The 21,608-nt window shown below is 34.0% G+C and overlaps 1 protein-coding gene across 8 annotated transcripts in view; it reads left to right on the forward strand.

Annotated features, from left to right (window-relative positions):
- Positions 1-21,608, forward strand: part of WASHC4 (WASH complex subunit 4) — a 63,418-nt gene that overhangs the window by 26,308 nt on the left and 15,502 nt on the right. For 5 of the 8 annotated variants that reach the window (XR_012420560.1, XR_012420561.1, XM_065524736.1 and 2 more), the window contains 13 exons: positions 639-765; positions 5,349-5,474; positions 7,740-7,847; positions 8,342-8,488; positions 8,609-8,688; positions 9,887-9,992; positions 10,566-10,682; positions 11,731-11,899; positions 12,152-12,306; positions 13,848-13,922; positions 14,445-14,549; positions 17,009-17,143; positions 19,696-19,804. Coding sequence is in view for 6 of the 8 variants with exons in the window: in XM_065524736.1 (XP_065380808.1) it covers positions 639-765; positions 5,349-5,474; positions 7,740-7,847; positions 8,342-8,488; positions 8,609-8,688; positions 9,887-9,992; positions 10,566-10,682; positions 11,731-11,899; positions 12,152-12,306; positions 13,848-13,922; positions 14,445-14,549; positions 17,009-17,143; positions 19,696-19,804 (1,559 nt within the window). In the remaining 2 variants the exon portion in view is untranslated. Of the gene's footprint in view, positions 1-638; positions 766-5,348; positions 5,475-7,739; positions 7,848-8,341; positions 8,489-8,608; positions 8,689-9,886; positions 9,993-10,565; positions 10,683-11,730; positions 11,900-12,151; positions 12,307-13,847; positions 13,923-14,444; positions 14,550-16,461; positions 16,655-17,008; positions 17,144-19,695; positions 19,805-21,608 lie in introns of those variants that run through there. The other 3 variants (XM_065524737.1, XM_074007663.1, XM_074007664.1) reach the window with 2 other exon arrangements.

A 21,608-nucleotide genomic window follows, 5' to 3' on the forward strand; every position in this document is an offset into this window, starting at 1 on the left:
TCTTAGTTTTCTAGTCCCCCATTCCCTCCCTGTGTATCTCGCTGATCTAATCCCTGCTCACTGTGCTTCAGGTATACTGACTTCTTTGTTATTGCCTGAACAAGCTAGACACATTTCCAGGTGTCTTAGGATTTTGCATTTGTCGTTCACTTTTCTACACTTCTTGTATATTTGCATGAATTACTCATTCATCTACTTCAAACTTTGGCTCAAAATCACCTACTCAGTGAGCCTACTTTGATCACTCTATATAAAATTGCACCTCCACCCCAGTCCCTATCCTTTTTCCCCTGCTTATATTTCTTCTGTAGTATGTATCTTTTAATTAATTTAAAATTTTACTTATTGATTTCATTATTATACAACTCTCCTTTCTAGAATGTAATCATCATGGGAGCAGGGATTTGTATTCATTTTATTTACTGCTGATTTCACTGTTGTATTCTCAGTACCTGTACTAAGAAACAGTGCCTGGCATGTTTGTTGAATGAGTAAATTATGTATGTCTATATAATATTTATCTTTTGAAAACCAGAAAGATGAAGTGACTGCTGCAGAGAAATAATGTACTCCAATCAATATCAAGAAATGGAAGTAAATTTTCTTTGCCGAGTAACCCCAGTATTTTCCTTTGTTAGAGATGTACAGTCTTACTACGTCTTTGTGAGCTCGTGGATGATGAAAATGGAATCTATTTTATCTAAAGAGCAGAGAATGGATAAATTTGCTGAAGATCTTACCAACAGATGTAATGTTTTTATACAGGTAGTTGCATCTTATAATATTTCGGGGAATCGTTTTTTTGTTAATCTTACAGAAATTAAACTTGGATAAAACTGAACAAAGGGTAGAGTCTGTTTTTGTTTATTGAAACAAATTGATTTGGTTATGTTGGGATCTGTGTGACTTATTAATTTAAATTTTCTAACAACCCATTCAAAGCTCTACATTCCTTCAAAACTTGACTGTTTAGCTGTACCCTAGAAGTTTTGATATGTTGTATTTTTATTATTTATTTCAAACTATTTTAAAATTACAATAAACTTTGTGGGCTTTTTGAAAGATTTCCTTATTTTGAACTATATGAGGATTTTCTAGTTATTTTATTATTGAGTTTTAGGAATAATTAAATAATTTTAGTATTTTGAAATTTGCTTTATGATCTAGCTTATGGTCAACTTGGGTAAACATTTCACATCCACTTGAAAAGAATGCATAATTTGTATTTGTCAGTTGTAGCATTTTGTATATGACAAGAGGATCATATTTATTAATGATTTTGTCTGTGTATTTCAGATACTGAGAGTTGTGTTAGAATTTCCCACTATTGTGGATTTGTCTGTTTATCCTTGTTCTGTAGTTTTTATTTTGTGTATTTTGAAGCTAAGTATATAATGTTTAGAATTGTTCTGTCTTTCTAGTAAATTGGACCTTTTCTTGTTAAGAAATATTCCTTGTTATCTCTTGTAATGCTTTTTGTCGTAGGTCTCTTGTGTGTGATATTAACTGTAACTGTTTTAATTAATGTCTGCATGGTATTTTCTTTTTTGATCCTTTCACTTGTGGCCTTTCTGGCTCCTTATATTTAGTGTGTGTCTTCTGTAAGTAGCATACATTTTTTCTCCTGTCTGATAATCTTTGTTTTTTTTTTTTTCATAGTACTATTTTTTCTGTATGTCCTTGTTGATATATTTGGTTTTAAACTGCCACCTGACTAGTTGCTTTGTATTTGTCTCATTTGTTCTGTGTCCCTTTTCTTTTCCTCTCTTGTTCTTTTTGGAGTATTTTAAATTTTATTTCTCCTCCTATTAGTTTAATTCTATATTATTTTACTGTTCTTTTAGTGGTTACTGTAGACATTTAAAATGTATCATTTACTCATTTAGCTCTAATATAAATTAGTTTTACCACTTTCCTGACAGTGTAAGGATCTTAAACAGGTTTAATTCTGTTTATCTGCCTCTCACCTTTTGTGCTGTTGTTGTGTACTTGAGTTCCTCTGTATTTTAAACCTCACAAGGCATTATTATTGCTATTGTTGTTTTTATAGTCAGTGTTTATTTAGATTTACTCATATTTACCTGTTCTGTTGCTTTTTATTCTTCCTACATCTCTTAATTTTCATCTTCCTACTTGGGGAATACCTGCTAGTATTTCATTAATACAAGTCTCTGTTGATGAATTGTAACAGTTTTTGGTCTGCATATGTCTTCATTTCAATCATTTTGCTGTGTTAGAATTCTAGGTTGGTTGGGGTTTTTTTTTCTTCTAGCTTTTAAAGGTGTCATTTTATTGTCTTCTGGTTTCCTTTGTTTTGTTAAGAAGTCAGCTGTAGGTTTGTTGCTTTTAAAATATGTATCTTTCTTTACTTTTTGGCTTTTAGTAGTTTTCCTACAGTGCCCCTAGGTGTGGTTTTCTTTGTGTGTTTGTGCTACTTTGGGGTCAGTAGAACTTCTTGAATTCGTGGAATATTCTTTACCATTAATTCTTCAAGCATTACTTCTTTTCTATTTTCTCTGTTCTAATTCTTCATCTATCTCTAATCTGCTGTTAAATTCATCTACTGAGTTTTAAATTTTAATAATTTTACTTTTCAGTTGGCTTTTATAGTTTACAGTTCTCTTCTGAGATGTTTGATTTTGTGTTTTATTTTCTTCAACACATTCAGCTTATTTTGAAGCACATGTCTAATAATTTCATTATTTGGCTATTTCTCTTATCTGTTGTTTCTCTTGTTTTTGTACATCTCTTACCTCTTTATATACCTAGTTATTTTTTATAGAGTGCCACACATTGTTTATGAAAAGCTGTAGATGTAATTTGAGGATCTGGATCTTTTCTTCCTCCAGAAGGGATTTGTATTTGTATTTGCTTTTGTACACAGCTAGTCTAGGACAGTTAGCAACCCAGGTTATATCAGTCTAGTAGGTTGATTGAGATGATTTGAAGCAGGATTGTGATCCTGTGATGGTTGTTTAATTCACCCTTACTTTTTGGGGGGTTATCTTTTAGGACCCCAACTCAAAGCTTAGGTGGTTTATGAAAACCAGCTCTGATGAGCCCCGAGCTCCTATTTTTATCTCCCTTCCCTGTGAGATGTTGTTGAAAGATATGTTTGGCTTTTGTCTTTAGGGCAGATGCTTTAAGAGAAAGCAACCCTGAATGCCAGGCTCACTTCTCTGAGTTTCTGTCGTCTTCCAGATCTTAGCCTTATATTTCCTTATTTTTTTGAATCCTCTTTGATGCCTTAGGAGGCATTTTTAAACCATTTTTGCTCAGATTTTCTAGTTGTTCTCAGTGGGAAGGCTGGTCTAAATTGTTTATTCTATCATTAACTAGTACAGACTCCAGACTACCCTCTCCCTTACAATTTAGATTTCAAAATACATCCCTTCACAAATTAATGGTTATCTGGGAATGAGCTAATATGGGCCCTGGAGTTCTGTACTTCAAGTACCCCTAAAAAAGGGAATCCTTCTTTTTCTGCCTGACTTAGAGTTAGGTTTTTGCTGTTCCTTGTTTTGTGCTTTTTAATTTTTCCCAGGGCTGCACTAGGGTAGGGTCTGATGTAATAGTCCTGTAGCCTACAAGGTAAGACTTTGTGGCTCTTTCTGCATGTATGTGGCAAGCTTTGGTCTTACTGTCACCTTTCTTAGGATGCTATCCTCTCTTTTTTTTTTTTTTTTTTGAGACGGAGTCTTGCTCTGTCGCCCAGGCTGGAGTGCAGTGGCCGGATCTCAGCTCACTGCAAGCTCCGCCTCCCGGGTTTATGCCATTCTCCTGCCTCAGCCTCCCGAGTAGCTGGGACTACAGGCGCCCGCCACCTCGCCCGGCTAGTTTTTTGTATTTTTTTTAGTAGAGACGGGGTTTCACCGTGTTAGCCAGGATGGTCTCGATCTCCTGACCTCGTGATCCACCCGTCTCGGCCTCCCAAAGTGCTGGGATTACAGGCTTGAGCCACCGCGCCCGGCCCTATCCTCTCTTTGATTTTTTCATTTTGTTAATTTAGCACATGCCTCTTTGCCACAGAGAAACTTTGTGTGTGGTTCAGAGGAACTCCTACTTTGTGCTGAGTATCATTCCTTTAGTGAGCCGCTGTTTCTGATGGGAGAATACATTCTCTCACATGTGGTGGGACAGGAGTAAAAGGTTGAGGAACACTGGCATATAGCTTCTGCCCCACCTCCTTCATGTATCTACAATAACATAGTTAAGGTTCGTTGCTAAACTGTACATGTATCTCTTTTGGGAACTTTATAGACCCAAAGAATCTCCGTCATTATCTTTGTGTTTTTCTGTGTTTCCCTTTTGGGTTTAAATGAAAAACTATTTGAGAAATAATATCCCTTTTTTCCTGTTTTCTTATTCCACCGTTTCACTGAGTTTAATACCATTAAAAGAATTTTAACACCTCACAAGACCTGGCTTCCTTCATGAATAGAAGGGGAGGCGAGAATCTGTTCTCATTGGGCTGGAAGGAGAGAAAGCCTAATTAGCACCAAACTAGGCAAGGACAAGATAGCAGATGGATTGTGGTGATTGGTCTAGGTGAATAGGAAAGGGGGACTTGGCTTGGAACTCAGAAATTGCCGTGCCTATCTGTATTGACTGAACAGCTCTCTTTCTCATTTTTCCATTTTTAACTCCTTAGAGTCCTCAGCTCTTGCCTTAAGTGGCAACAGATAGGAGTCTTTATTCTCTTCCCTGGCAGGTAAGATAAGGATGAATAGATACCTTTCTAACATCCAAATTGTTTCACTCAAAGCTTTTCTAAGGGAAAGAGTCTTTTTTTTTTTTTTCTAGACAGAGTCTTGCTCAGTCACCCAGGCTGGAGTGCAGTGGCGCGATCTCGGCTCACTGCAATCTCTGCCTCCCGGTTTCATGCCATTCTCCTGCCTAAGTCTCCCGAGTAGCTGGGACTACAGGCGCCTGCCACCATGCCCGGCTAATCTTTTTTGTATTTTTAGTAGAGACGGGGTTTCACCATGTTAACTAGGATGGTTTTGATCTCCTGACCTTGTGATCCACCCACCTCGGCCTCCCAAAGTGAGCCACCACGCCTGGCCAAGGAAAAGATTCTTAAGCTGTGATTATACACTGTTATTTTGACAGTACTAAACTTCTGGTATGTGACAGGATAAATAAATGGTTAGGGCTGCTTTGAAACTTAACCACCATGTATTATTGTCTCTGTGAGGAAGAGTATCTCCAAATCTTAAGAGCTGGCTTTAAAATGAACTTTAGAAGCATATAGTTATTGGTAAGTTGAGGAATAACTGCTGTTACATAGATAATGAAATCTTGAAGAAGTCTTTCCTTGTGATTATAATCAGTGTTTTCCTTTACAGGGCTTCTTGTATGCTTATAGTATTAGTACCATTATTAAAACCACAATGAATCTCTACATGTCCATGCAAAAGCCAATGACCAAAACCTCAGTTAAGGCATTATGCAGGCTTGTTGAACTTCTCAAGGTAGGTTTTAGATTATTTTACTTTGCCATCATAATTGAGAAGTGACCCAGGCTTAAATTAGGATAATCTTGTAAGATTTGACTACATGATTATATGAGAACAGAAAGTTATGAGAAAGTACTTCTCTCTCAATTGAATAAAGGAACCAGCCATTTAAATAGATTTCTGAGTAACTACTTACGACTGGTCATTATATTTAAACTTTACTAAATAAAGTTAATATAGCCAGTTCACACAGGAAAAAAAAAGTTAAGGTAGTGAGAGAGAAAAGAAAGAAAATGGAAAAGTTAACTTTAATTTAATTAGTAAAGTTTTACTCATGGAAGTTTTAAAAAGGTTGTATGAGTTTAAAAAAAAACTTGTCTACCATTATCCATTACAGTGTTTACATGCATATGAGGTTAGTTAACATAAGGCTATTTATTTTGTAATTTAGGTTAAGTGCTGTAATCTTGTGATTTGAACAATAGACTACTTATAGAGGTGGTCAAATGAATTAAGAATTAGTACACCTATGCAAGTATGGTAACGTGTTTCTTAGCTTACTTCTGTATTAAAGAAAAAAGCTGTAGGCAGGAAAGCGCAGTTAACCTTTTGTAAAAATTGAAATTACAATTTACTGGTGAATTTTCTCCTAATAATTGACTAGATTTGTTCAGGAAATAAAGATTTTTCTTTTGGAGATTCTGCCTTTGGATTTTCAGCCTTTTTTTTCTTTATACTATTTGTTTATAGATATTTTATGTTTTATTTTTTATGAACTATAAATACAGACGAGTATATGTCTATGTTAGAATATGTATAAATATGTAATACATAAGTATGGTTTTAAAATTAATAATAAACATCTAAATACCCACTGTCCCACTTAAGAAATAGAATGTTACCAATATTTTCAAATACTGTGTTTCTTCCTAATTGTATCTCAACCTGTCCACCTCAGAGGAGACTACTGTCCTGAATTTTATGTTTATCATTCCCTTGTTTTTCTTTTTAGCTTACCAAATATGGATGAATCAATAAAACATTAATCCTTATATATGTTTTTGAAGTTTATATTAGTGGAGTAGTACTTTATGTATTTTTTGGTCTGCTTTTTTATTCAACATTTTGTTTTTTACTCAACATTTTGTATTTGAGTGTATCCATGTTGGGATGAGTAGCCCATCTATTTTCATTGTTGTGTAGCTTTCCTGTGGATAGACTTTGGGTTGTTTCCAGTTTTTGTATCATAAAGAATGTTGCCATCCTTGTATGTGTTTCTTGGTGTACTTGTGCAGGAGTTTTTCTGAGAAATTGTATACCTAAAAGTTGATTACTGGATTATATGTTACGTATATGTTCAGCTTTTCGAGATGATGTCACATTGTCTCTATATACAGACTATATATATATATACACCTCCCACAATACATTAGAAAATTACATTAGAAATAAAATTGTATTTCCAATTGGCCAACTCTGGTATTATGGAGCTTCATTTTTTTTTTTTAATATAAATTAGTGGGTATAATTGGTTTTGATTATGATTTTTAATATTTAACCCCTGATTGTTAGTGATGGTAAATATCATTTCAATTATTTATTAACTGTGTTTCTTTTTTTTGTGAAAAATCTGTTCATGTCTTTTCATTTTTTAAAATTTGATTGTGTGCCTTTAAAAAACAAAGTCTTTCATTCATTTTGGGTCTTCTTATATCCTGAACATTAATCGCTTGTACCTGGTAGATATTTTGTGATACATCGGCTTGCTTTTTTATTTTCTTTATAGAGACTTTTGATAAATGGAAGTGCTTAATTTTAGTATAGTTGAATTTATCAGTTCTATACTTTGTATACTAAGTTTTTGTTTTGTTTTGTTTTTGAGACAGAGTCTCGCTCTGTTGCTCAGGCTGGAGTGCAGTGGCACGGTCTCGGCTCACCTCAACCTCCGCCTCCCAGATTCAAGCGATTCTGCCTCAGCTTCCTAAGTAGCTGGAACTACAGGCATGTGCCACCATGCCTGGCTAATTTTTGTATTTTTTAGTAGAGACAGGGTTTCACTATGTTGGCTAGGCTGGTCTTGAACTCCTGACCTCATGATCCACCTGCCTCGACCTCCCAAAGTGCTGGGATTACAGGTGTGAGCCACCGCGCCAGGCCTGTAAGGTTTTTTTGTATCTCATTTACAGATCACTTCCCTAGCCTAAGGTCATAAAGATCTTCTATAATTTTGCCTGAAGTTTTAAAGTTGATTGTCACAAAATTATTTCTGATTCTTTTTAGGCAATAGAGCATATGTTCTACAGGAGAAGCATGGTTGTGGCTGATTCAGTTTCACATATAACACAGCACCTTCAACATCAGGCTCTTCATTCTATTTCTGTAGCCAAGGTATGGAAATTAATATGTATTTAGCATAAGTATGTTATCTTTTTTGTTCTTCCATTGTTTTATATGTGTTTTCTGGTTTACCCTGTTTATTCCTTTCCTTCAAGCATAATATGCTTGGTTGTTTATCTCCATAGTATTTTACAATTTTTACTTCAAGTTATTGGCATTATCTTTACTGTGAAATTGTAGCACATAATACTTTAATACACTTCTGAAAAAGGACATTGTTTGCACTTTTGAAATTGATGCATCATTTAAAAAATGACTTATTAAATTAATATGGAAATTTTAAAGTATGCCTAATTTGTTGTTTCTGGTAGTACTAAGAGATAATGTTACAGAAGTAAAGTATAAATAAAATATTATCTGAAGCTTAATGGGGAAAGTATTTGTATATGCTCTCTTAAATCATGGAAAAGATAATCAAGAAGTTTTTCTTCTGAGTCTTTTGTTATTGCCTCAGAAACAAATCGTTTTCCTGTTTTATTTTTAAGAAAAGAGTGATTTCTGACAAAAAATACAGCGAACAGCGTCTTGATGTGCTCTCTGCTCTAGTTTTGGCTGAAAACACTCTAAATGGACCAAGCACAAAGCAACGGCGACTTATTGTTTCTTTGGCACTAAGTGTTGGCACACAAATGGTAAGCGTACTGCTATTACTTATGGAACAGAAATGAGATCTGAGATTTCACAGTTCCCTTGTTACTGACCCTAGAAACTTTTGACTGCAACTTCTCTGCCTTTTTTCCTGTCCCTGATAGAAAACATTTAAAGACGAAGAACTCTTTCCGCTTCAAGTAGTCATGAAAAAACTGGATCTTATTAGTGAACTTAGAGAACGGTAAGTAGGACTGGGATATGCTGTGGTACTCTAAAGACAGGGTTAATAGAAACATTGATTTTCTTTTTAGCATAGCAAGAGAAGAAATAAAATTCAGATAGAACATTAGTTCCTTTCTGTAACTTCTTTAGCATGATCAAAATGAGATTGTGACTAGGGATCATATTTATTTAGCTTTGCTTCTACAGGAAGCAGGTAGCCCCTAGAAAAACTAACACGAGAAAAAACAGTGCAACCTCAGAGCATCTGGCAGACTCTGATGCATATCATGATTATTATGTTGGGTATCTCTATTGGACCTAGATTGCTGCATTATATAACAGGGCTTCCTCTGTTTGTGTGGGACTTAGCGATCCATGATACATAGTGTTCTATAATTTTAAGACACGAATTTGAATTAACATTGTTGAATTAGTTTTTGGAAGGCTTATTTTTGTAGCTACTTCTGGCTTTCTTGTTTTCTTTTTGTTGAGTAAGCAGTAAGTTTCTTGAAGGGAAATTAGAATATTTTGATTTCCAGCTGAATTAAGGTCACAGCACAATTTCCATTTAGTATTCATACTTACAACTTATTTTGTTGTTGTTGTTCTGGAGAAACTGACATTTTTCTTGTTATTGGCATTTAATTTTCCACTCTTGGGAAGAAATATTGAACCTTTTTCATTATAACATAGTTAATGATCATTCTATTGCCCTTTAAGGTGTGAAATAGTCACTTGGCAAAGACTGTAGACATGTTAAGTGTGGGGTATTTTTTTTGGTCGCAATTTTTTTTTAAAGATTTTTCTTTCCAACTTAGAGGCAGGAAAAATGGAGCATGTGATGCAAGTATTTAAGTCTAGTCGTAGCAAATAATATTGAAAATGAGTTTATTTTTATTTACCAAAACCAAAAATGGTCGATAAATGTTTATTTTAAACTGATGCTTGAATATTATGCATATCATTTTTCACGTATGGTTTACAACTAAAGCGTATGTGCAGAATTCTGACAATGTCAGGCATTGGAGTGTTTGTTACCTTTGTTTCATTTTGATAGTATTTCTTTTGTGACTTTTCTATACTACGTTGGGTTAAGTGATGTAGGGAATGCAAACTGTGTAAGATGGAACTCTTCCCTCTGTAGTAGTTGTCATTCCTTTCATATTGTTTTGGGATTTTTCAGTTTTGGTGTGACTGATTACTACTTTACATTGTAGAGTCCAAACACAATGTGACTGTTGTTTTTTATACTGGCATCGAGCTGTCTTCCCAATTTATTTAGATGATGTGTATGAAAATGCTGTTGATGCAGCCAGATTACATGTAAGTAAAGAACAATTTAAAAAATAATTCCATCATTTTAAAAGGCACTGTATAAACCGTTTTAGTTTAAAATAGATCTTTTGACTTAGTAAACTATTTTAAAATTGACTGTTTTGTAAACTGCATATTCATTAAGTGTTTATAGTCTGTAGTTAAATTTTATGTTACTGTTGATGAAGTTAATTTATTTAATTTCTTCCTTCATGTTCCTAATCATTTTCATTTCACTTAATTTTAGTTTATGTCATAGTAGTCTGACATTTACTCATCAGCAAATTATAATGAAAAAGAAAAAATATTTTTAAAAAATATTCAAATTTTTCTTTTTCTTTATGGAAATAAGTGTTTGAATGCACAAGATAGGAAAAGAGTAGTGAATGTGATTTTTTGGGGTATATTTAGTTAAAGTATATGCTTTAGGTTCTTTTTCTTTAGGAAAGTTAAGACAGTTGTGGAAAATCATTTTTCCTTCAGATTGAGGTTTTGTCTTTTAAGATAATTAACTTTTGCAGTATTGTTTAGATTAGAGACCTGGTTTTTCTAAATTCATGTACATTTTAATTTTCTTCTTAGTACATGTTCAGTGCTTTGCGCGACTGTGTACCTGCTATGATGCATGCAAGGCATTTAGAGTCCTATGAGATACTTCTGGATTGCTATGACAAGGAAATTATGGAAATTTTAAATGAGGTAACATCATATTTGAGATTGAAAAGCTTAAAACATGTTCGGAATGTAGTGTTTGGAAAAAAATGTTCGATTGAAGCAGACTGTCACTGAGTTAAATTTTTTATAAATTGCTGGGTAGAACAACGAACTATTTTTAGTTACAATATCACTGTTATGCTAATTGGTCTGTAATTCATTTATTTAGAAATCAGACTAGGAATTAGGAAATTTTAAATTTACTTTTGTTAATAGATATTTTAATTTAAAGTTGTTTATTAGAAGAATGCAAATGTGAAATGGGTTTGAATGTTGAAAGCTGCTAATGGTCCAGTTAAAGCAACTTAACTATTAATATTTTACTGAATTTTATTTGCAGAGCTCCTAAGAGAAGGAAATTGTATATTTAAGAGATTTAGCGTGTAACAAAAGTAATTTGAATCCAATATGTGTGCCCCTCTTTGCTTTAAGGAAATATATATTATCAATATTGATATCTTTGAAATTAAATTTCCATCTAGCGATATTTTTATTTGGAGGGAGGAATTAAAAATGAGGAAATTTCACAATATAATCCTACCTGGGTTTGGTGAAATTGTGAAAAACTTTTTATAATTTCTTGTATTAAATATTCTTATTTAGGAAATAAAATACATGCCTGGCTAGTAATTTAGAACTCCTTGGTAGACTAGAAAAGATGATTAATTTTATTACCTTTAGCACAATGAATTTTGTGACTTTTTTTTTTTTTAATGGTTATTACAAGAAAGCTTTTTTTCTTTTCTCTCTTGCATGTTCTCATGACCTTTCCTCCTTTGTTGCTGGTTTCCATAAATTTTATGCTTTAAGTTGCATATTCATGTTCCTTATAATGATACCATCAATCATTAGTTTTATATTTTCTTTTCAAGAGTATTAACCTTAAGGTATTAGTGAAAATAAAGACTTAGAATTTATGTAACTGCTTCTGACCAAAAAACTGTTGGTTTAAAAAGGAGCATAGACATGTAGGGAAACAATACAATTGCAATATCATTTTGAAAAATTAAAGTATCAAATCTTTTGTGAATAGCATTTGCTGGACAAATTATGCAAAGAAATAGAGAAAGATCTGCGACTTTCTGTGCATACTCATTTAAAGCTGGATGACCGAAACCCTTTCAAAGTTGGCATGAAAGACCTGGCTCTTTTTTTCTCTCTGAATCCAATTCGGTTTTTCAATCGTTTCATTGACATTCGGGGTGAGTGTTTTGCTTTCCTTCTTAGAGTCATATTCTCTATTTTTTTAACCTACCGTTAAATAACAAAACTTTGAGGGTATATTTAAATTTTGTGTTGTTATTCTTTAATTACATTTTGTTTCTTTTCTCATTTTTATTAATACCATATTTTAAAGGAACAAATCTGATGTTCAAGGATAAGTTGATTTTTTTCCTTTTTAGTTTCATTTCCTTTTCTACTGTTTCATAAGTTGAAATTTTTTTTTTTTGTAGCTTATGTAACTCACTACCTAGACAAGACTTTCTACAATCTAACAACAGTAGCCCTTCATGACTGGGCCACTTATAGTGAGATGAGAAACTTAGCTACTCAGCGTTATGGACTGGTTATGACAGAGGCACATCTTCCCAGTCAGACTTTGGAACAGGTATAGTATAAAATTCTTTTTTTTTTTTTTTAGCATACTCTGACTGTTGGCCATAACAGTCCTTTTTAAGGAAGTCTATTTTCTTTTTGCTTTAGTTAGTATGTGTTTATTTTTTAAGAAATTATTTGCTGTATAAAATCTTATACATGACAACAGTAAAAAATTAGGTGCTGCTAGATTGCTTTATAAAGGAATTTACCACAGGCATCCTACTTATATTCAGTCTTCTGAGCATTTGAGATATACATATATATATATAGATTTATATACAGCTTTTCAGAAACCATTAGGATAGTGAGGTGACTTCTGTAGAATTTTAAGAAGTTCAAAGTCACAGTTAAGGATTTTAAGCCTGCTTATAGTATATAAAATTTAATATCTTAGGAAAAATGGTTATTTACATGATTATAAATGTGTTTGTTCTTAAAATGAGGAGTATAGGAAAACATTTAGCTTTGCTAATTCAATTAGTTAATGTACAGTATGGCATTATCTCATGAATATAATAATTTATGTTATCAGATAATTTGCATGGAGTTCTTTCTAAGATGATCCAGATAATACTTACCAAAAAATATTTATTCAGTTCTAAAATTTGAGAATTCTAGTTTTCCCTTTATCTTGCTGCATGTAGGGATTATTTCTAGGATCAGTCTGTATATCCTTTCGTTCATTCATTTATATAGCTAATATTTATTGAGAACATGCTAGGCACTGAACTATGTTTAGGAATACAAAGATAAATAGAAATAGTCCTAGCTCATGTAATAGCCTCTGGGAGAAAAAATGTGTAAACAAATTAAATATGATAAAAGTTATAATGAAAACTTAAAAAGGTATTGTGATGCTCCTTTGAGCTCTAATTAGAAAAAACTATGGAACGGTTTATATGATACCATTGGGTGTTAGAGTAATATCTAAATAATGAAGGATTCTTAATAGATAACTTGTACTATTTGAAAGTTATCTGGTGTGATCAAAAGAAGCATAACAGTTTGGAATTAGACTTTCTAAAGTCCCAAGGTCCTGCTGCTTCCTAGCTATTTTGCCTCAGAGAACAACTTCCTTAGCTTCATTTTTGTCACCTGTGGAATTTAGAAGAATGATACCTCATATTTTAGAATTACATATAAGGAACCTTGCAAAGTACCTGAAAAGTAGTATATATTTTATAAATGTCACAGCATATTCTGACTACCTTTTAGAATCTGGCCATTAGTTTACTTTGTAGAAAAAATATAGAGAAGATTGTTGAAGAGACAAATATTCTCAAGGCTGGTGGGGAGATGACTGTGGGTCATGGATCTTTGAATATTTAAACTTAACTATTTCTGTCTGCACAAAAGATAAAGTAATAAGCAGCCAGGTTTCCCTAAGGAGATAGTCTTGTTTGTCTTTTAACCTTTGGTCATACCTTTTATTCTTTAAAATAACTTAAAAATATTAGGAAACAATATAATCAATAAGTCACTATGCTGATACAAGTTTAACTGATTATTTTAACGAATTATAATAAAACTTTCGTGTCTATTATGTTGTAGGGCCTTGATGTTTTAGAAATTATGAGAAACATTCATATATTTGTGTCCCGATACCTCTATAATCTCAACAATCAGGTGAGTAGGGTTTATAAATTTTTTTTTTTTTTAATGTGGGTGGAGATATAGTGGGAAGGCTGAGGGGGCAAGGAATTGATTCTCATGGGTGAAATTAAATGAAACAAAAAGTAATTGTTTTCGAGGCCTTATTTATTTTTTTTGCTTTGATTGTACAAGTTGAGTATCCTTTATTCTAAATGTTTAGGACAAGAAGTGTTTGGATTTCAGATTTTTTTTTTGGATTTTGGAATATTTGTATCATACACCAGTTCAGCATCCCTAATCTGAAAATCCATAATCTGAAATCCTCCAGAATTGTAAACTTCTGACCACCAACATGACGCTCAAAGGATCGCTCATTGGAGCATTTTGGATTTCAGATTTTCGGATTAAGGATATTCACCTGTACTATCTTCTTGAATGCATTTTCAATGAAATTGTCTTTAATGAAATAGATTCTAAAATTTTCTTTGGATATCTTTCTGACCAGTGTTTGCTATGGGTTGTGTTGTTACTGAGCATAAATTTGTTTCATTGCAGATTTTTATTGAACGAACAAGCAATAACAAGCATTTGAATACTATTAATATTCGGCATATTGCTAATTCAATTCGAACACATGGCACGGGAATTATGAATACAACCGTAAGAACTTTTCTTTGGGGGTTGGGTGGGTAATAGACCCCTGTTTAATAGCTTGGAACGTGGTTTTCTCATAGAATATTCCGGCAAACATACACAACTAGTTTATATTTTACGTGAATTTCCATTTTTTTCTGGTTAGTAATTAAAATGTCTGGTCCTAAAATTGTGTTGGATGTGATGAGAGCTGTGATACAAAGACACTTTAGGGTAGATAACCATCTCAGAGCCATCATTATAAAGAGCACTAGATATTTGAGGACATCAGCACATTAATATATGTGTTTGCACACATATATATATGTTTATCTGTGTTGATTCTGTGATCTCTGAAAGTTTACTTTTGAAAGTGAGCAGTTGATAGTAATTTATTTAATGTTACTTATGCCCTTTTTGGGGCAGGGGTTACTAATTATTTGATGTCCATATAAATAGGAACTTACTAAAAATATATTGAATCTTCTTAGAAATGGGCATTCACGGCCTGGTGTGGTGACTCACGCCTGTAATCCCAACACTTTGGGAGGCTGAGGCATGGAGGATCACCTGAGGTCAGGAGTTTGAGACGAGCCTGACCAACATGGAGAAACCCTGTCTCTACTAAAAATACAAAATCAACCAGGCGTGGTGGCGGGCACCTGTAATCCCAGCTACTCAGGAGGCTGAGGCAGGAGAATTGCTTGAACCTCGGAGGTGGAGGTTGCAGTGAGCCGAGATAGGGCCATTGCATTCCAGCCTGGGCAGCAAGAGCGAAACTCCATCTCAAAAAAAAAAAAAAACCATGAAAAGGGCATTCACTTGAAGGAATCCTTTGAACTCGTATGCTATTTTTCTGTCTGTGGAAAAACGTCTTTCAATTTACCTGGTTTTCAGAGCACAATTAATTTCTCCTTTAGGGCAGAAGACTGCTGTGAATGCTTAAGTAGTACAGTATTATTAAACACATTTGGAGTAGGGAATTGGGAGGAAAAAAGTTGGGATCATTTTAGTATATGGTGGGAAGGCATTGAAGATTTTGAGCCAATGAGTGATATGATTGGCCCTCCATTATAGTGGTTATCAATATAGAAATGAAACATACAATTTTAAATTCCAAATAAGGAGTCATCCATGTAATGATCATGTTTGTACCTTTGAGGATAAATAAAACAACTTTTGAGCATAAGCTCTTCCTTGAGTTTTGTCATCTATCAAATATTCATGTAACAGATAAGAATGTATTTTATGTGTCAGGGATTGTGCTGGGCACTAGTGTGAGAAAAAGACACTTCCTGCTTTCACAGTAATCACGGGGATATAGACGTTCATCAGTTAATTACACTAATGAATGTAGATTACTGATGTCTGTTGATGAAATGAGCATAGAAGGATAGAAATCAGAGGATGGCAGAATAGTTACCCACTATTAAAAGTGGAAAGGATTAAAAAAAAAAGACTGTTGAAGAGATTTTTTTAAAAAATGCAAAGGAACAGAAAGAACAAGGAGAATAGAATGTTTAAGCTGCAAGATAAGTTCTTGAAAATCATTCGTTTCCATAATTGACTAAATGAATACTGAATAAAAAGGGCACAAATTTGTCAAAATCATTAGTAATACTTGAGAGTTGGTGGGGGTTGGAAATGAATTTAGGGTTTTCATTTGTAGGTTGGAATTAATCTTATGCTATTTCTGCCTGAAGGTTGGAATTAATCTTATACTATTTCCATTTGTAGATTAGAATTAATTTTATTGTGCTATTTTGACTTTAATCTCAGCTCATACCTCACTTTCTTAGGATTTTCTGAGTCAAGGTCAGGGATTTTTGTTATTTATTGTCAAAGTACACACATACTTAACATTTTGAGAAATAATTGCAGTAGAGATTTAATAATTTATGTAACAATACTTGTTTAAAATGTTTGTCACCTGTTCTAGAATATAAACTTCGTGAAGACAAGGACCATGTCTAGCATGGGAGAAGGCACGTTGCCTTGCATGTAAGAAGTGATCAGAAATATTTATGGATAGATAATTGAATGTGTGGTATCTTCAGGAAGGTTCAGAGAACACCATGTTTCTTACTTTAGTGTCATTCTAGACCTGTAGATGAGCAGTAAGTAATCTTATTGATGGAGGAGCATAGAAACTTCTCACTGGACCATGGCTTAAAAACTAGGGTCTTGAGTCTGGTTTGTGATTCTCACTACAGCCTTTAGTCCTATCATGAGAATATTTTCCACTTTTTTCTTTTCTTTTTTCTTTTTTAGTAAAAATATGTAAGAGGAACTTATAGAAATTTTTGTGACTTTGAGCAATAAAAAACATTATTGAAATATTTTCAGGTCCTATATGAAATAGACTTATAAATAGTACTTTATAGGTAGTACAAATAGATAATTGTTATATAGTAAAATTGATTTAAATTGATTTGAATTAATTTTTATATTAACTTTTTTCAACTTTCTGAATTTTAATTTCATAGGTTAATTTCACCTACCAGTTTTTGAAAAAGAAGTTCTATATATTTAGCCAATTTATGTATGATGAACACATCAAATCCAGATTGATTAAAGATATTCGATTTTTCAGGGAAATTAAGGACCAAAATGATCATAAGGTAGGCTACCTATTCTTTTTAAGGTGTTTGATTCAGCTGTTGAGTATATGGCAAATGTGTATGCTAAAATTCATTACTTAGATCTCTATTGGGGTTTTAGTTTCATTTTTCGTATAATTTCTTACTCTGCATTATCTGTAGGCTTAAGGTAAGGAAAAAATTAAATCATAAATGTAGCCAGGTGATACTTTTCTTTATTTTAAAATAATATAAAAGCAGGACATGCTTATTTTGAAACATTTAAGCAATACAGAGTGAATAAACTGAATATCCACCTTCATTTTTCTTTCCATTCCATTTTCTGGAGGCAGTCGCTAACAATGTAGTGTGAAGGCTTTCAGATATCTTTGTATATAAACATGTATATTTACACACATATATTGCTTTTTGGTAGTAAAAATGGAGTAATAGTATACATAGCATTTTGCACTGTGCTCATCACATGCCACTACATACAGATCTGCTTCATCCCAAGAGTTGATAGGGATACATCCATGTATATCATAACTTATTTAACCCTCTTCTGTTGACCAATATTTAGGTTTTTCTAATTTTTCCTTCTTACAATGTTACAGTGACATCTTTACACATCTATCTCTGTAAATACAGACTTTCTGAAAACTTCCTTAAGGAGAAATTTCTAGGACAAAGAATATGAACATTTAAAATTCTGGTACATATTGCCTAGCACTCCAAAAACAATTCACTATTGATATTCTCGCTGATAGTTCATACAAATGCTGCTGTTAGCCGGGTGCAGTGGCTCATTCCTGTAATCCAGCACTTTGAGAGGCCAAGGTAGGTGGATCACTTGAGCAAAGCATTTGAGACCAACCTGGGCAACATGGCGAAACCTCATCTCTACTAATAATACCAAAATTAGCCGGGCATGGTGGCACATGCCTGAAGTCCCAGATGCTTAGGAGGCTGAGTGTATTAATCTGTTCTCATGCTGCTATAAAGAAATATCTGTGACTGGGTAATTTATAAAGGAAAGAGGTTTAATTGACTCACAGTTCTGCATGGCTGGGGAGACCTCAGGAAACTTACAATCATGGCGGAAGGCACCTCTTCACAGGGTGACGGGAAAGAATGAGTGTCCAGTGAAGCAGGAAGCCCCTTATGACAACCATAAGATCTTGTGAGAACTGACTCACTATCATGAGAACAGGGTAGGGGAAACTGCCCCCACGATTCAGTTATCTCCATCTCATCCCTCTCAGGACATGTGGGGATTATGGGAACTACAAGATGAGATTTGGGTGGGGACAAAGGCAAGCTGTATCACTGAGGCACAAGAATCACTTGAACCTAGGAGGTGGAAGTTGCAGTGAGTTGAGATCATGCCACTGCTCTCCAGCCTGGGTGACAGAGCAAGATTCTGTCTCAAAAAAAAAAGAATGCTATTGTCCTTTCACCTTCCAGGCTGTTTTCCCATAGTGAAGTGAAGAGTCTGTTGGATTAAGTGGCAGCAGGCGCATGTAGCCATGTGGTTGGAGAACCAATAGGCTTAGATGGGTCCTATATTTGATTTGCCATATACGGAACTATTTTAATTACTTTTCTTAAGATTCACCTAGTAGTTCCAGCTCTCTTGTATAATGGCAGTTCTCTTTAGTGCCATAGTAGCAAAATATTACTTTCTAGGATAATCTGATAAAATTACAGATTACGTTTGTCAGTAGAGGATTGTATTAACTCATTTTTTTTTTGAGACTGTGTCTTGCTCTGTCACCGAGGCTGGAGGTCAGTGACACAATATCGTCTCACTGCAGCCTCCGCCTCCTGGGTTCAAGAGATTCTCTTGCCTCAGCCCCCCGAGTAGCTGGGATTAAAGGTGCATGCCACCACACCCAGCTAAGTTTTTTATTTTTAGTAGAAACAAGGTTTCACCATGTTGGCCAGGCTGGTCTTGAACTCCTGACCTAGTGATCCGCCTGCCTCTGCCTCCCAAAGTGCTGGGATTACAGGCGTGAGCCACTGCGCCCAGCCCATTTTATTAGAGCAGAAATTCCTAGTATTTAGAGATAAATATTCATGCTATTATGTAAGAATTGCTTTATTATTACAAAATGAATAATTTCCTAAATCTCCTAATCAACCAAGACCAAAAAGTAGTTTTTTTATTGGTGATGGTTACTAGAAATTTTAACCCAGCTGACGTGTGTTTATTGAGAAAGAGTATGTTTCTAAGTCCCTAATACCTATTCAGTCCACAGAAACTTGGTCACATATCTGTGAACAAGTGTTTCTGGGAGGAATTGGTTTCTTTTCTCTGTTAGAGTTGTTGGGGGTTAGGAGACTAATTGTGGTAGGGAAATTAGGTTAGTGGCATTGATTATTAGTCACTTTAGCTAATGTCAAAAAGAAAAAAATTATATTGACCTTGAACATTGGTAGTCTGTGAATTTTTTATTAATGTTAATTTAATTAATTTTTAAGCACATTGAAATACAAAATTAAAAGGAGAGTGGTATTGGCATGGTTTATTTGGGAAGCATTTTGTGCTTTAGAAATCTTTATTAAAAGTAGCCTTAAAATTTTCTGTGTAGTATCCTTTTGATAGAGCAGAAAAATTCAATCGAGGCATCAGAAAACTTGGAATAACACCTGAGGGACAGAGCTACCTTGATCAATTCAGACAACTCATCAGCCAAATTGGTAAGTTATGATAAAAGTGTTAGGAAATCAAGTACAGATCCCTACAGTCTATCTCATATATTAACTGTTTCACACTAATAAGCAGCTCATGTGAAAGTCTGAGCTCAACTTTACTCCACTCATCTAATTTTTTTACCCCCAAAATTTGTAAGTATGATTAGACTGTTGCTGCAGAAATAATTGACAGACTATAGACTGATCATTTAAATAAAACCTCTTCAATTATAATAAAAGTTATTTAATAACAAAATCTCCAAGGTCATATTAATAATTGTAAACTGGTAAGTACTTATTGAATACCCGCTCTGTTCAAGGCACTGTTTTGGGCTTCTAAAAGGTTCACACAAGTTCCAGTCTAAATGTGAAGGTATAAAGTATTTATATGAAAAGTTATTAAGTTCTATGTTACACCATCTTACTTGTGCACATAATGTATTGTCCTTCTGCCCTTACAAGTGGAACTTGTCTTCTGATATATAGTACTTTATATTTAAAAGAACTACATTTCATAATAATCATAGCTTAACAAAACTTTATATTTATTTGAGCTTTTCACATACATTATCTTTATGTTCACAATAACCCTATGAGATAGGCATGTAATTGTTTTAAAGATGAAAAAAGAGAAACTTAGAGAAAGAAGTAAGTCATGTTTCTGGGACTTAAACCGGGGTTATTTAGCTATAAGTCCAAATGGATTTTATATTCTTGACAGTTTATATTAACACCAAACAGTAAAATCTTACTGACTATATTTTGGGAAAATTATGCCTTGTGAGATTGATTTATTCATTTATCAAGCATTTACTAAGCATCTGTTTTGCCACATTTTCTGTTAGGTGCTGGGAATACCAACCCCTTTGCTTTCAGGAGACTTTAGGTTTACCAGTGGGTAATATGTTATAAGCATTTCATTGTGGAGTAAAGTTTTATCAGTTAATCGATTTGCATATTAGGCATTTCTATTATGTTTTAGTGCAAGAACTTGGAGAATTTTACCTTTGTAAATGTTTTATAAACCATTCAATATGAAGTATTGTCAAATAAGTACTGTTTTCTTCAAGAGGACATTTAATATTAGGCGGCAAACTTACGGAGCAGTAGTTCTTAACCTTTTTTGAGAATCTGAGGAAAACTCCGGGATGATTCTTCCAGAACTAATGCCTATATGACATATGGGCACAATTTTGTATATAATATGCTAGAGTCCATGTGCTTAAAGCTTGGGTCTGTAGACCTCAGATTAAGAGCTATCTTTCTAGAGCAGTGTTACTTAAGTTTTATTTATTCACATAAGCAGAATTTTTGCATCCTGTTAATACTGTCTTCACTATTATTTGTTTCATGTTTTTATATTTTTTGAAAGTGTAATTTTTCCGTAGAAATAACAGTTGTTAAATCATAGTCCTTAAAATGCTAGTCATTTTTGCCCTAAATACATAATCACTAAGTGTTCTTTGGTGTGCCATCTAATGTCACCTTGATTACCACTAAGTTGCAGTCCACAGCTGGGGAATAGTATCCTTTTTATTTTATTCCATCATTTTACTCTTTATTCTCTTCTTAGAAAATACAAATTCTTTTTTTTTTTTTGTGAGACAGAGTCTTGCTCTGTCACTCGGGCTGGAGTGCAGTGGCACGATCTCAGCTCACTGCAACCTCTGCCTCCCGGGTCCAAGCAATTCTCCTGCCCCAGCCTCCTTAGTATCTGGGACTTCAGGTGCCCGCCACCACACCCTGCCAAGTTTTGAATGTTTAGTAGAGACAGGGTTTCACCATGTTGGCCAGGATGGTCTTGATCTCC

This window comes from Macaca fascicularis, chromosome 11 (assembly GCF_037993035.2).
Source record: "Macaca fascicularis isolate 582-1 chromosome 11, T2T-MFA8v1.1".
NCBI lineage: Eukaryota > Metazoa > Chordata > Mammalia > Primates > Cercopithecidae > Macaca > Macaca fascicularis.